Genomic DNA, 14,690 nt, shown 5'->3' on the forward strand with positions numbered 1-14,690 from the left:
TTGATGGGGGTCGGGCTGTTTATTGTTCTTACTTTATCCTACTATTTATCAATTACTTGGGATTTTGGGTTATTCAAGTGTCTTATTACTAGTACTAGTACTAGTACTTGGTAATAAGCAACCTGGAACCCGTCATTGCGAAGGGATACTGTATATACTCCAGGGCTAACTAGTGCTACTCATAGGGTAAATCTTCAAATACGAGTGATGATTCATGAAGGGAGTATTTGCATTCTGTACATCGAATTGTTGTTACACCAGACTTAACGCCGTTCCCGGAGAATTATTTTTCATCTCCAGCTATAGATTATTGCCAGGGAATAAACATGCAGAGAAAAAGACCACAACCAGATCAGTGTTGGCTCCACTCAATCGTGTTCAGATCGATGCCCTCCTGCACCAACTCCCACAGCGGGCTCAGTTCACGCAGGAACTGCACGCGCTCCGTGACGGCCTTGAGCACGTAATCGATCTCTGCATCACTGGTGAAACGACCGATACCGAAACGGATACTGCTGTGAGCGCTCTCGTCGCTGCTGCCCAGGGCGCGCAGGACGTAGCTGGGCTCGAGCGACGCAGAGGTACAAGCACTGCCCGAGGATAGGGCAATGTCCTTCAGGGCCATGAGGAGGGACTCGCCCTCAATATAGGCAAATGAGATGTTCACACAGCCGGGGTAGTGGGCCTTGGGGTCACCGTTCAGGGTAGTGTGCTCCATGGAAAGCAGACTCTCGGACAGACGCTTCGACAGACGCTCCACGTGCTTGGTGTCGTACTAAAAGAAGGTGGATTAGTATAAGTCTTGCGAATATTGCGAAGCACAATAGAAAACAAAAGCGAGTATCTTACCTCCATGTCTTGCGCGGCGAGTCGGCATGCCTCTCCGAAACCCACAATCAGATGGGGGGGCCAGAGTTCCACTGCGCAGACCTCTCTCCTGACCACCACCGGTGATGAGGGGGTCCAGACGAACACGTGGACGACGGCGAACGAAGCAAGCACCGATACCCTTAGGGCCGTAGATCTTGTGACTCGAGATAGACATCAAGTCAATGTTCAGCTTGTTCACATCCAGGGGGATCTTGCCAACGGCCTGAGCGGCGTCAGTGTGGAAGAAGACCTTCTTGGAGCGGCACAGACGACCAATCTCCTCCATGGGCTGGATGACACCGATCTCGTTGTTGACGGCCATGATACTGACGATGGCAGTATCGGGGCGCATAGCCGCCTCCAGATCCTCCATGCGAATCAGACCATTGCTCTGCACGGGTAGGTAGGTCACATCAAAGCCCTCATCCTGCAAGTGTCGGCAGCTGTCCAGCACACACTTGTGCTCCGTCTGGGTGGTGATGAGGTGCTTCTTCTTGCCGGAACGGCCAAAGAAGCGAGCCACACCCTTCAAGCTCATGTTGTTACTCTCCGTCGCACCACTCGTGAAGATGATCTCCTTCGGATCGGCACCGATCAGGTTGGCGAGGTGCTCGCGAGCCTCCTCGACAGCCTTCTCCGACTCCCATCCGTAGGCGTGGGTGCGCGAGTGCGGGTTTCCGTAGATACCGGTGAGGTAGGGGAGCATGGCGTCCAGAACACGGGGGTCGAGCGGGGTGGTTGCTTGCATATCGAGGTAGATGGGGCGGGTGCCTTGGTCCATCACGGTGGCCTGCTTGAGGATTCCGGCGGAGGGACTCATGGCGGCATCAGCAGAGGTGGTGGTGCCGGGCAAGTCGACATTTTGGGGGGCAATGCCAGCCTGCTTCATAAAGGACTTTTGCTCCTCCTTGATGGCCGCATCGACGTTGACCTGGGCTTGACCGGGCTTGGTTTCGGTGACATAAGAGCGAGCGCCGTGGACGGTGGCGAGGATATGACGGGGACCAGTCCAGGGGTTGCGGGCTGTCAAACGCCTTTGACAGACGCGCGAAGCGTGTCTCCATGCAGCGGGGGCAGCAGAAGACATGATGATCGATGATGGATAAAAGATGAAAGGGAAAAGAAAGAAGATGAGGAAGGGCCCGTCGGCGCGGAATGAAGAGGTTCGGCAATTTCCCGATCGGGCGGGCGGAGAGATGGGAGTTCTCCGAGGCGGAGTTAGTAGCAGTTAGCAGTAGCAGTTAGCAGTAGGTACTAGCGATACTGCAGTTCTTGAATAGTTGCCTAGATGATACATTAGTATTGGTTAAAAGTATATCAATCAATTCGATACCAATATATTATTATATTCATTGAAGGTGAGAGGTGGGAGCGGGATGTGTCACGTGTGGTATACATACCTGTACCTAACCATACTGTAGTTAACCACTCAGTAGTTACTAAGTAGTCCATGGTAAACTATGGAGGGTACTACTGGTACTAATAGCACTGCTAGTACCTAATATTATCCAGTTAGTTTTGCTTGTTAAAATAAACATAACTTGAACATCAACTTTTGTGTCTGGCTGTATTGACCCTTCATCCAGTACCTGTACCTACTAGTTAGTTAGCAGGGTACAGTAGTATCAGGTAGAACCCTGGAAGAGTAGACCTCGGGGACATACCTAGGTATAAAATAGAATAAAACATATTCTAGTTGCCACCACTACTGATTATATATGCATCCCCTATCATCATATGATACCCTACCCATCCCCCTGGTCTCCTGCTAACTCCGGCCCCACCGAATCCGGAGTCGAACTGCGCCGCCGATCAACTGTGGCACCGGGTAGGGCTGTACAGGAGATACTCGTACGGAGTCTCAGGGTTTAGGAGAGAGTATAGTACTATGTATTACTATGTAGTACTATGTAGTACTAGAATACTAATACTAGAATATGAGAAAGACACCCTGTAAATACTCGTAGTAATAGAATACCTCCTATTACTCGGCACTCATCGCTGCCTATTCGCACTAGCAAACTCAGCTTGGATGAGCCACAAAGCGGGCGCCTGAAGGACTCAGCCACTAGCAGTTCCCTGGCGCAGTTCCTTGGTGCTGTGGTGCGCTGCTCAGTTGTATCGGGCCTGAAGTCTTATGTCATAGCCAAAGTCGACTTTGCGCAGTGGACAAGGCAGTGGGATTTCCCTTCTTCCCCCCGCCTTGGCTTTTCCTCTCCTTTCCTTTCCTTCAAGTTCCTTACCTCTTTCTCTCTCTCTTCTCTTCTACACCTCCCCTCAATTCCACACCCAACACCCTCACCATGAGTTTCAAAGGCTTCCAAAAGAGCCTGATGCGCGCCCCGCAACAGTTCAAAGTCAAGTTCAACCTCGCCGAGCAATCCAAGGATGCCGTCTATAGTGATGCCGAGCGTCGCTTTCAGGAGCTCGAGAAGGAAACCAAGAAGCTTCACGATGAATCTAAGAAATACTTTGACGCTATTAACGGTACATCTCCTTACTCCCGAGAGTTCCGGGTTCTCCGTTCTCCGGGTGGAATCCCACACCGCGAGACCCGAGACTCGAGTCCGAAAGATTGCGGGAGAACGCAAAAAGTGCTGACTGAACTACCTCCCAGGCATGCTAAGCCACCAAATCGAATTCTCCCAAGCCATCGCCGAGCTTTACAAACCCATTTCCGGTCGCGCCTCCGATCCCAACTCCTACCAATTCGAAGGCAACCCCGAGGGCATCCAGGCCTGTGAGGACTATGAGGCCATTGTACGCGATCTGCAAGAATCTCTCTCTCCAGAGCTGGAGATGATCGAGAGTCGCGTCATCAGCCCGGCCGATCAACTGCTCGAAGTCATCAAGGTCATTCGCAAGGTTGCCGCCAAACGCGACCACAAAAAGCTCGACTTTGACCGCCACAACGCCTCGTTGAAAAAGCTGCAGGAGAAGAAGGACAAGAACATTAAAGATGAGAAGGCGCTCTACAAGGCGGAGAACGATGTCGAACAGGCCACCCAGGAGTTCAACTACTACAATGACTTGCTGAAGGATGAGCTGCCCAAGTTGTTCACTCTCGAGGCCGAGTTCATCCGCCCGCTCTTCCAGTCCTTCTACTACATGCAACTCAATGTTTTCTACACTCTGCACGACAAGATGCAAGGCATGAATATCGCATACTTCAACCTCAAACTTGATGTCGAGGAGGCCTTTGAGCAGAAGCGCGGTGATGTACAGCAACGCGCCGAGGCTCTGATGATTGTCCACTTCAAGACCAAGGGACTCGGCCGATCCGGCTCCAAAGTGAGCTCGCTCAAGGCGGCAGAAGCCAAGGCTGGACGTGGTCGGTCATCCTCAACTGCCGACGAAAATCCTCCTCCTCCCTACTCCTCTACCGCCGCTACTCCCAGTCCAACAGGAAGCAACTTCTCTGCGGCGGCCAAGGGAAAACCGGCTCCTCCTCCCCCAAGGGCAAAGCCTGCTCATCTCAGCAAGCCTGTCGAACGTGTTACCGCCCTGTATGACTATGAGGCTCAAGCACACGGCGACCTCGGGTTTTCAGCTGGCGACGTGATCGAAATTACTCAACGGACCGACAACACAAACGAATGGTGGTCCGGCAAGATTGATGGCCGGGAAGGTCAATTCCCAGGTGAGTGTGGTTTAATTTCGTAACCTCGTTAGATGGCCAAGTGCAAAATACTAACTTATCATCTTCCAGCAAACTATGTGCAGTTGCAGTAATTGTACCTCTGTTGAATTTCTCCTTTCTCCATCCTCCTTTTCCATTCTTCTGCTTCTTGTGATTCACCTTCCAGCCTTCGGTGCATAATGGTATAAATAGAGCGTTCCATGTGTAAATAACCTTCGTTTCTTGCTTTTGCTCAGACCTTTGAAATTGGTAATCGTCGATGCTACGTGCCACATCGACTTCGTGCGGGGGGAAGAGGGGGGGCCCTGCAGCGTTACAGTCTAATAAGCTGAGCTCTCCAATGTATTCTTCCTGTTCATCAACAATGTCTGAAATCATCCAAATCATTAACGCACGTCTCGTTGAGGGGAACTCCCTCGTCTCTCGATCGCTGTGGATTGACAGCCTCGCAGGCATCTTCGTCCCTTCGCCTGACCCCGCGCTGGTGAAGGTGAAGGTGGTCTCGACGATAGATCTCCAGGGTCGTATTCTATCACCAGGCTTTATAGACCTGCAAATCAACGGGGCCTACGGGTTTGATTTCTCAGAAGATGCGTCCAAAGATGCAGCAGGAGTTTCCTACAAGAATAGATACTCTGAAACACGTCAGAAGCTGATCAAAACGGGGACAACGAGTTTCTTGCCTACAATGACCAGTCAACACGCGGAGCGATACCACCAGGTGAGTATATAAAATCAGATCAGTAAGCCCTGCTATACTACTATACTAGTATCCATAAACTAACGCTGAACTGAACCCAGAACCTACCATTCCTAGGGCCATCCAAGTCCCGCAATCCCTTCGAGGGAAGCGAATCCCTCGGCGCCCACTGCGAAGGACCATTCTTCGCACACAATCGCATGGGTGTACATCTCCCCGAAGCAATCCAGTCTTCAGGCCCAAGCAGCGAGCCAGAGCTCGTGATCAGAACATATGGAGCCAGCAATCTATTCAACACAACACCACCCAACTCCCAAGAACAAGAATCAGAACCCGGAAAAATCCCATCGCACGTCCGGATGATCACAATGGCCCCCGAAAGACCAGGAGCCCTAAGTACCATCCAACAATTGAGCAACAAAGGCATCATAATGAGCATCGGACACATGGCAGCAAACTACACCCAAGCCGCCGCAGGCATCAAAGCCGGAGCGAAAATGATGACCCATCTATACAACCAAATGAACCCGCATCACCACCGCGAACCAGGACCACTAGGAATCCTCGGCGGAACGATGGACATAAATCCCGAGAACGAGACGAAGGTTATTCTCGAGGAGAATGATTCATTGCATCACGCTCACCATGATCCTCGCCCTACTCGGCCCTATTTTGGCATTATTGCTGATGGACATCACGTTCACCCGGCTAGTATTCGGCTAGCGCATTTGACGCATCCCGAGGGGTTGGTCCTTGTAACTGATGCATTGATGTTATTAGGAGGCGAGGATGGGACGGTCGATTGGTTGACGAGGAGGCTGACGAAGAAAGGGATCAAAGTTATGCTAGAGGGTACTGATATCATTGCAGGGAGGTGAGTACAAGTTGGCCTCTCCCCTTGGACGCAGAGATGGATACGAACAGTGTTGACTAATATGGATCGATCTAGCTGTGTGACCATCCCGCAATGTATAAACAATTTTCGGAAATGGACGGGCGCCTCGATTCCGGCTGTGCTACAGGCTGTCACGTCTAGACCTGCTTCGATTCTGGGAATGGAGAACGTCAAGGGATCCCTGCGAGATGGTGCCGATGCTGACTTTGTGGTACTCAGCGAGGAGGGTGTGTTGGGACAGTCTGTGTCCGAGCTGGTGGTTGATCAAGTGTGGAAATTTGGGGTTAAGGTGTTTGATCGGGATTTGGAATAGATCTTATGTACAAGCTGGATGGGTGGTAGACTAGGGTGGGTTAATTGATGATTGTTGATCGTAAGGCTATCTTGTAGTACTATAGAGCAGGATAATTAAGATCAGATGCGGACTTTTTTTGGAACAGAAATGAGCCTTGTAATCTAAACTAGAATGGTCGAGTTACCATGTACGAGGGGAAATATTACAAGTGCAGTAAAATAAGAATGTACTCGGAACTAACTCAAAACAGGACACCGAAATAAGAAGAAGAAATAGTGAGACATAGAAGGAAAAGAAATTCAGTAGCCAGATCTGATGCATGACTGTGTGACCATGGTTGAGAGCAAGGAAGAAAAGAATTGTATGATCGTGATCATGATCGTGATCATGATCAGACGATGGACGGGTCCCGGCGGATGCTGTCAATGGAGATATCATGTTCGATGGTAATACCAAACGGAGTATCCGAGTCCTGGGAGGGCTTATGCGGGCGATCCGCATAGCAGAGGGTTTTAGCCGCGCTGCTGGGGCTCATTGACGAGGAAGTTTGCTCGCTTACAACGGTCCCCTTGAGGGTGCTGTCCTCTCCGAATGCAAGCGACTTCCATAGATTGCGACGCGGGGCGGTAGTGGAATTTGTGCCTCGGCGATCGAGAGCAGCGCCGGCCCAGATGGAAGAGAGAGGCAGGGAAATGGTCACCAAGGTGAGAAGATTTGAGGCGAGCTCTGGGACGACAACCTGGTATTGAACGATGGAAAAGATGGCCGGGATGGTGAGCGTCTGGCATCCGCTGATAAAGATCACCTTCATCGGACCGAACTCGCGAACTCCCAGTCGCTTGCGCTGTCGGATGGCAAAGCCCAGCTTCGTGACAAATACTGCGCAGAAGAAACAGATGCTGATAGTGATGGTAATGTTGGCTGCGCTCTCTAGCCACCAGATCGCCGACATATACGCAGCATTCATGATGTAGATGCAGTTCATCACCATCCACCCAAAGCGGAATCCAATTGGCACGAGTGCCACGATGGAGGAAAGACCGATGAGGGCAACTCGGTATCGTCGACGGAGGGTCGAACAGACGACTTGGGTCTGGAGCATCAGAGAAAGCTGGATGCAGACGACGAGAAGGCTGGTGAAGACGGTTGAGAAGATGGAAACGACATAGGCACCGGTCTCGACGGCCGAATAATCAAAGGTAAAGTAGGGATAGATCTTTTCAAATCCGGTATCGAAATGGACCGTTTGGAAGACCAGACGGATGATATTGAAGACCAATGCCATGGCATTGAAGAGGAAGACGGATGAGCCACGCTTCTCGCGCTGGGTGAGAAGGAGCAGAATGACGAACAGCACGAGAGAAGCACCGAGCTGGCAGCCATAATTGATGCAGATGCGGACATTGTACTGCACATAGACGTCTAACTGGCTCAATGGCACGGTCACGTTGGAGCCATTCTTGTTGAAGATGGTGATCAACTGCTCATAGGGGTCGAAATCGGGACCGAGATTGGCGACGGAGCTAGAATTGGACATGGTCGCGGAAATAGAAGTGGAATTGAAATGAGTGTACTGGAGAATAGGAATTCAAAGTAGAACTTGAAGTGATGGATGAGATAGATGAGATATACTCGGATGGAAGTATATAAGAGGGTAGGGACATGGTCCCTACGGCATGAGAATTTACAGAGTCACCCGAATCAGGGTGAAGGCTGAGATGTATCATGATATGAAGGCAGCCGAAACAAACAATATTAGTAGAAACGAGGTGGAGGATCAAGTTAGGCGGAGTGGGAAGTGGTGGAGGTGAGGTTCAAAGGGAAAGGGAGAACAATCGTAAGAGCGGGTAACAACAATGCTAAGCCGAGACAAAGAACTGCAGAATCCCAGGGATTCCACCACATTCACACTCGATCGTATAAGAAAGTGAGACTGAATTCGTATGGGAAGTGAAGTCTAGGGTTTTAGGGTTTGTCGAACGAGTAGTTATTTTCTAGATACTAGAGTATAGTACAGCAATGCCAGGCAGCCAGGCTAGTCTTAGTATTGTCTCCAGGGCTCCCCACTCCCTGCATAGGAGCTGCTTCACAACAGGGGCATATAGGCTAATCGAATATCGGTTAATAATCGCATACTCGTACTACTCGTAACTCTAGTTAAATGTACTCTACTCTACTCTCCTCTCCTCTGCTGTATGAAGATCAAGTGGAGAAGGTGGAGATTCGGGCGAATTGCCGACCGAGTCACGGAGACTTTTCTCCAATTCTTGTGAATGGGGTACAGAATTTGATCGAGTGCAATATTTTGTAGTAATTGTATATGTAATGATTCTATGGAAGACCAGACAATTAAGAATGGCTGACCAATATCATATGAGTATAATTGTTGGGTAGTATAAAATGTCTCCGAAGGTTGCACGGAGAACAAGGGAACAGCGTTACGGATTGTTAGTTAGCCCTCAGGCTGGAGTAAAGATACCGGAAGAAATCTTTGCAGCTTAGAAATCACTAGATCTGCTAGCAATATGCATCCGATCTATACTATATAAACAGGGTGTCCATTCTACCAAACATATCTATACTAGTTACTCAATACCGCCTCTCTATACTCCCTCTCTACACTCACCATGACTTGGCCGGATGTCCCCGTCCCCCCCGCTGCGGGCATTTCTTACTTCACTCCGGCGCAGTCTCCCCCCGCCGGAACTGCCCGTGACCCCCAAACCACCGGCAAGCCCATCCCTAAACTCTTCAAGCCTTTGACCATTCGTGGCCACACTTTCCAGAACCGCCTGGGCGTGAGTTGACCTTGACCTCCCCCCTGATTCTTCTCCTACCTTCGATCTATAGCTAACTAAATATGACAGGTGGCGCCCATGTGCCAGTACAGCGCTGAGGATGGCCACTTGACAGCTTGGCATATCGCCCACTACGGTGGCATTGCCCAGCGTGGCCCTGGAATGATCATCATCGAGGCCACCGGTGTGGTTCCCGAGGGCCGCATCACTCCAGGCTGTTCCGGCCTGTGGAAGGACTCTCAGATCGCCCCCCCTCAAGCAGGTCGTTGAATTCGCCCACAGCCAGGGCCAGAAGATCGGTATCCAGCTGGCTCACGCTGGTCGCAAGGCTTCCACCGTCCCTCCCTGGTTGGGTGGTGTCACCGCCACCAACGCCGTTGGCGGCTGGACAGACAATGTCAAGGCTCCCAGCGCAATTCCCTTCGCGGATGGTGACATTGTCCCCAAGGCCATGACCGAGGATGATATCGAGGAGGTCAAGACCGCCTGGGTTGCGGCTGTCGAGCGCGCCGTCGCTGCTGGCGTCGACTTCATTGAGATCCACAACGCCCACGGATACCTGCTGTCCTCCTTCCTGAGCAGCTCCTCCAACCAGCGTACCGACAAGTATGGTGGCAGCTTCGAGAACCGTATCCGTCTCTCCCTGGAGATCGCCCAATTGACCCGCGACACCGTGGGTCCCAATATGCCCGTCTTCCTGCGCGTGTCCGCCACCGACTGGCTCGAGGAGAGCATGCCGGAGGAGAAGGGCTGGAAGCTGGAGGACACCGTCGAGTTTTCCCGCGCCCTCGCCGCCCAGGGCGCCATTGATCTGGTCGATATCAGCACTGGTGGTGTCCACGCTGCTCAAAAGGTCACCTCCGGCGTTGGATTCCAGGTCCCCTTCGCCAAAGCCGTCAAGGAAGCCGTCGGCGACAAGATGCTCGTGTCCGCCGTGGGAATGATCAACAACGGAAATTTGGCCGAGCAGGTCCTCAACGATGATAACATCGATTACATCCTGGTTGGCCGTGCCTTCCAGCGTGATAGTGGTCTGGCCTGGGCCTTCGCTAAGGACTTGGACGTGGAGATCGCCATGGCGGCTCAGATTCGTTGGGGCTTTACGAGCTTCCGGAATGCGTCTGAGTATATTCAGCCTAACTCGATGAAGGCGTCCATTTTTGATTAGATGATGATATGACCTTGAGATGACCTCGAGATACGATATTGCATAGCATATAGACTTGGAGTACGGTAGACAATAACATGGTTGAATGTGTTACAAACGGTTACCAACGGGATTACTAGTATTTTGCAACCTTAGAAGTCAAATTTATTTTAGAACATAGACCCAAAGGGATGAAATTAATGCCACATGAATGGGCCCAATGGCTTCAATGACAGTGTGATGGGGCTGTTTCGTCACCTTCTCTCCTCCGGTGTGGATGTCTCCCGTTGATGCGGAGGTGCGCCGCAGACCCGAGTGACCAGCATTATTTTATTTACCACGACTCAAAAGCACTAGAATTGGCAGTTAATTTTTACATGACTCCCATCTTCAATCATCCATATACCTTCTTCTTCTTCTTCTTCTTCTTCTCCTCCTCCATCTCTATACACCATGCTCAGTCTACAAGGAAAAGTGGTTCTCATCACCGGCCTCGGCCAAACCACCGATGAAGGCTGGGGCATCGGCGCAGCTATAGCGACCCTCTTCGCCCGGCAAGGCGCGTCAATCTTCGGCGGAAACCGGTCCCTCTCATCCGCAAATCGAACCAAGAAGCGTATCGAAGAAGAAGGTGGAATCTGCGACGTGGTCGAGACAGACGTCACCAGTTCCCCCTCCGTCAAAGCGCTAGTGGACCAATGTATGCAAAAGCACGGCCGGATAGACATCCTCGTGAGCAACGTAGGCCGCAGCGAGCCGGGGTGTCCAGGAACTATGTCCGAGGAAGTATGGCATTCCCAAGTGGACATCAATTTGAATAGCCTCTATCTCGTCTCCCACCACGTCCTACCCATCATGGAGCAACAAGGATGGGGTAGCGTGGTGAGTATCGCCAGCATTGCGGGACTCCAATATATTGGCAAACCGCAAGTAGCATATTCCGCGACGAAGGCTGCCATGATGCAATTCACCAAAGCGACCGCTGTCATTTATGCGGAGAAGAATGTTCGGCTCAATACTGTGGTGCCGGGGTTGATCTACACGCCGTATACACAGGCTCTGGCCCAGCGATATGCCCCCGGGGGTGATGAGGCGGCGTACATGAAGAAACGGGATGAGCAAGTTCCCATGGGGAGAATGGGGGATGCATGGGATATCGCCCGGGCGGCACTTTTCCTTGCGTCGGATGAAGCGGGTTATATTACGGGGCAGTCGTTGGTGGTGGATGGGGGGGATTACATCGTCGACGGGGAGGGTGTGATGGGATGGAAGTGCCCAGTACGGAGTAGATTGGGTATTAAATAATGAATATGCGTAAATCATTTCAGTTCTACTAGTACTTTTTATTCCAGTCTTATTACTTTTTTTAACAATACTACTAACTACTACTACTAGTACTCTGCTACTGCTGCATAAAATCTACTCAGCCTGAGCCCTCTGAAATGCACCCAATGACTAAGCAGAGTGGAAACGCGGCCGAGTGGAAAAAAAGAGAAAAAAGAGCGCGAGAAGCCATTCAAGTTGGGGAAAATTGGGGGTGGTCATGTCAAGGGACTTTAGATAGTGTAGAGTTAGTCTCTTTGCACAACCAAACAAGCTCAAGACTGACGTTGACCCCGGATACGCATGATCGCCCCAGTGAATTTAGTGAAGTGAGGGCGATTTGGCGAATGCAAGTGGGGAACAGGCTGGAAGCAGCGGTACACCCAGTGAAAATCCCTTTTCACCGGGTTTCCGAATCATTCTCTAGCTCTGACACTAGCAGGGACCTGTATCGCCTGCACTCGGCCTAAAATCCTGAACACGGGCCCTCGGATGCATGCGCCCCATTCTGGATGGAGTGGATGGACCCGATATAAAGTCTGTCAACTGTAGCCATCTAAATGACCCCCAATTTCGACACTGGTCCCCTTTCTTCACTACTGGATTTCTCAAGTATACCCCTCTAAACCTCGTCCAGATGGTGGAACACTCACCCACCTCTCGTCCACTCTCGTCCACTCTCGTCCACTCTTCACCCACCTCCTATATCGGAACCCCCCCTTTAGCCCGGTTAACTCTGACCGGGCGGAATGAATTTCCTGAATTCTTCCCAATGAGTACGTACGGAGTACGGAGTACCCTGGAAATGCCTCGCCTCGGTAAATGATCATGATTACGTGCTCGGGTAGTTTCATTTCTCCCGGCCTAGAGACTCCCCGATGGGAGGGGAGGATGATTGCAAATCTGTAAATCTCTGCGTACATTAATCCATTAATCCATTAAACCACACATCTCCTCACTGTTACTCGGTATTCAAAAAGCCTAACCCCGGACTTGCTCCGTTCACATCCGGCGAGGAAAATAGCCTTTTGGGGTGAAATTTGGTACTGGCACGACTTAAACTGGAGACGCCACTCCATCACTGCGAGTTGCCTGACTTCTGGTTCCTGGTGTGCTCCTACCAAGAACAACTCTCTTGAACAGCATCTACCTAGGTCATATTGATTGAGATTTCCCATGCTCAAGACTTATCTTGCATATTGCATCCTACATTCTACACATATTCCATCCAGTCTAGGCAGCCCATGACACTCGGCTGTCCCATCCGCCATTGCCCACGTGCCCCTGCAAACGGGCTTGTTTTGTTTGACATCGTTTGATTTGCTCACTTTGTCTCATCTCGACTGATTTATCTCTTTTCATCTGATACTCGGATCTCACCTCCTCGCCATGCTGCCCCCCATCCCCGTTTGGAGGACTACGGCATCTCGGCGGGAACTGGTTTCCTGCCGGCTGAACCGCCGCTGGACACCTTACCAGCCTTCTACGCCAAATGGGAATCCATTGTTCGCAATCTGCAACCTCTTCTGCTGAGCAAGCGCGTGCGTGATGTCGTGGACTGTCTCCCTATACTATCGACTTCCAACCTCCAAACAGATGCCGAATGGCGCCGCGCATATGTGGTTTTGGTCTTCATGCTGCATGGCTATGTCTGGGGTGGTGATCGACCGGCCGAGGTAGGGCGACACCAAGATCCTGACCCGATTTGAACAGCAAAAACTGACCATCTCTTGTGTCACAGAGGATCCCTCCACAACTTACACAGCCTCTATTTGAAGTTTGTGAACGAGTACAGCTCCCGCCTGTGGCAACATATGCCGGCGTGTGCCTCTGGAATTACCGTCCAATCTTCCCCGACGAGCCTACCGATAACCTGGATAATCTCGCCTGCTTGCAAACCTTCACGGGCTCTCTGGACGAGCAATGGTTCTTCCTCGTCTCAGTCGCCATGGAAGCACGTGGTGCGCCGTCGATCCCGCTGATGCTGCAGGCGATCGCCGCCGCGCGTCAAGACAGGGCTGAGGTCGTGACGCAGTGCCTGCAGCACCTTGCAGAAATAATAGATGAGATCAGCGGTCTCCTTCTGCGCATGTACGACAACTGCGACCCATACGTTTTCTATAATCGCATCCGTCCCTACCTGGCCGGCAGCAAGAACATGGCTGATGCCGGGCTACCCAATGGAGTACTCTATGACGATGGCCGCAACGCCCCCCAATACCGCCAATACGGTGGAGGCAGTAATGCCCAAAGCTCTCTGATACAGTTCTTTGATATCGTTTTGGGAATCGAGCATCGCCCGACTGGAGTCACACGCAAGGACCAAGCTTCTGCCGATGCCGAAGACAGCCCACGACCCCGCCACGGCTTCATCCACGAGATGCGTGAATACATGCCAGGCCCGCACCGGCGATTCCTACAAGATGTCGAATCTGTTGCCAATATACGAGCCTACGTCGAGGCTCACCGCGCCGATCCCGCCCTTCGCATCGCCTACGATGCCTGTCTTTCGATGTTGAGAGTCATGCGTGACAAGCATATTCAGATCGTTTCACGGTACATTATTCTTCAGTCGCGCGGTGCGCGATCTGCATCGCAGTCCGGCGAACCCAGCAAACCAGCTGTCAAAAACCTCGCGACGGCTGCGCCCAAAGATAATAAGAAGTTGCGTGGAACTGGTGGGACGGCGCTCATCCCATTCCTGAAACAAGCGCGCGATGAAACAGGCGAACCAGCTATTGATGCGTGGGCTCGACGCTTGCTCAGCAATGGCCCTGCGGATAAGGGTTCAGCTGCTTTGAGCAAGGTCGGCGAGCAACCTGATGGCCATCTTGAGGTGGTTGGTCTATGTGGAACATGGACCGCTGATGATAGTGAGGGTGGAATCTGCCATTGGTAGTGGTTGATGTATCTCCCTTTTGTATATCTTTCCCTTTTTTTTGCCATTTACTTTGAGCGTTCATATGCATCTGGGAACATATCTCCTGCATCTGCAGTGAGTAAACAAGGGCGTTAATGGGTT

At 51.4% G+C, this 14,690-nt stretch overlaps 7 protein-coding genes across 7 annotated transcripts; 5 read left to right on the plus strand and 2 right to left on the minus strand.

Moving 5' to 3' along the window:
- Positions 1–352: 352 nt before the first annotated feature.
- N7509_004554 (Cysteine desulfurase) lies at positions 353–1,957 on the minus strand (the record flags this gene model as incomplete). Its single annotated transcript, XM_056629191.1, is given in 3 exon segments — positions 353–775; positions 850–920; positions 931–1,957. 3 exon segments carry the CDS (start codon positions 1,955–1,957, stop codon positions 353–355), a joined length of 1,521 nt encoding a protein of 506 aa, XP_056488493.1.
- Positions 1,958–3,173: 1,216 nt separating this feature from the next.
- Positions 3,174–4,602, plus strand: N7509_004555 (amphiphysin; the record flags this gene model as incomplete). Its single annotated transcript, XM_056629192.1, has 3 exons — positions 3,174–3,357; positions 3,488–4,510; positions 4,580–4,602. The coding sequence occupies 3 exons, from the start codon at positions 3,174–3,176 to the stop codon at positions 4,600–4,602; spliced, it is 1,230 nt and encodes a 409-aa protein (XP_056488494.1).
- A 272-nt stretch (positions 4,603–4,874) lies between these two features.
- Positions 4,875–6,418, plus strand: N7509_004556 (carbohydrate esterase family 9 protein; the record flags this gene model as incomplete). Its single annotated transcript, XM_056629193.1, has 3 exons — positions 4,875–5,231; positions 5,312–6,084; positions 6,160–6,418. The coding sequence occupies 3 exons, from the start codon at positions 4,875–4,877 to the stop codon at positions 6,416–6,418; spliced, it is 1,389 nt and encodes a 462-aa protein (XP_056488495.1).
- Positions 6,419–6,791: 373 nt separating this feature from the next.
- Positions 6,792–7,937, minus strand: preB (alpha-factor pheromone receptor STE2; the record flags this gene model as incomplete). The annotated part of the gene is made up of 1 exon (XM_056629194.1): positions 6,792–7,937. One exon carries the CDS (start codon positions 7,935–7,937, stop codon positions 6,792–6,794), a length of 1,146 nt encoding a protein of 381 aa, XP_056488496.1.
- Positions 7,938–9,027: 1,090 nt separating this feature from the next.
- N7509_004558 (NADH-dependent flavin oxidoreductase) lies at positions 9,028–10,366 on the plus strand (the record flags this gene model as incomplete). The annotated part of the gene is made up of 3 exons (XM_056629195.1): positions 9,028–9,198; positions 9,268–9,425; positions 9,481–10,366. The coding sequence occupies 3 exons, from the start codon at positions 9,028–9,030 to the stop codon at positions 10,364–10,366; spliced, it is 1,215 nt and encodes a 404-aa protein (XP_056488497.1).
- Positions 10,367–10,798: 432 nt separating this feature from the next.
- N7509_004559 (SDR family NAD(P)-dependent oxidoreductase) lies at positions 10,799–11,650 on the plus strand (the record flags this gene model as incomplete). The annotated part of the gene is made up of 1 exon (XM_056629196.1): positions 10,799–11,650. One exon carries the CDS (start codon positions 10,799–10,801, stop codon positions 11,648–11,650), a length of 852 nt encoding a protein of 283 aa, XP_056488498.1.
- Positions 11,651–13,083: 1,433 nt separating this feature from the next.
- Positions 13,084–14,567, plus strand: N7509_004560 (indoleamine 2,3-dioxygenase; the record flags this gene model as incomplete). Its single annotated transcript, XM_056629197.1, has 2 exons — positions 13,084–13,344; positions 13,410–14,567. Coding segments are annotated over 2 exons (1,419 nt in total), but the record flags the coding sequence as incomplete, so codon positions are not given.
- Between the last annotated feature and the right edge of the window lie 123 nt (positions 14,568–14,690).

The sequence above is a fragment of the Penicillium cosmopolitanum genome (genome assembly GCF_028827165.1).
Source record: "Penicillium cosmopolitanum strain IBT 29677 chromosome Unknown utg000006l:49.0-5199605.0:1.0-5204138.0, whole genome shotgun sequence".
NCBI classification, from domain to species: Eukaryota; Fungi; Ascomycota; class Eurotiomycetes; order Eurotiales; family Aspergillaceae; genus Penicillium; species Penicillium cosmopolitanum.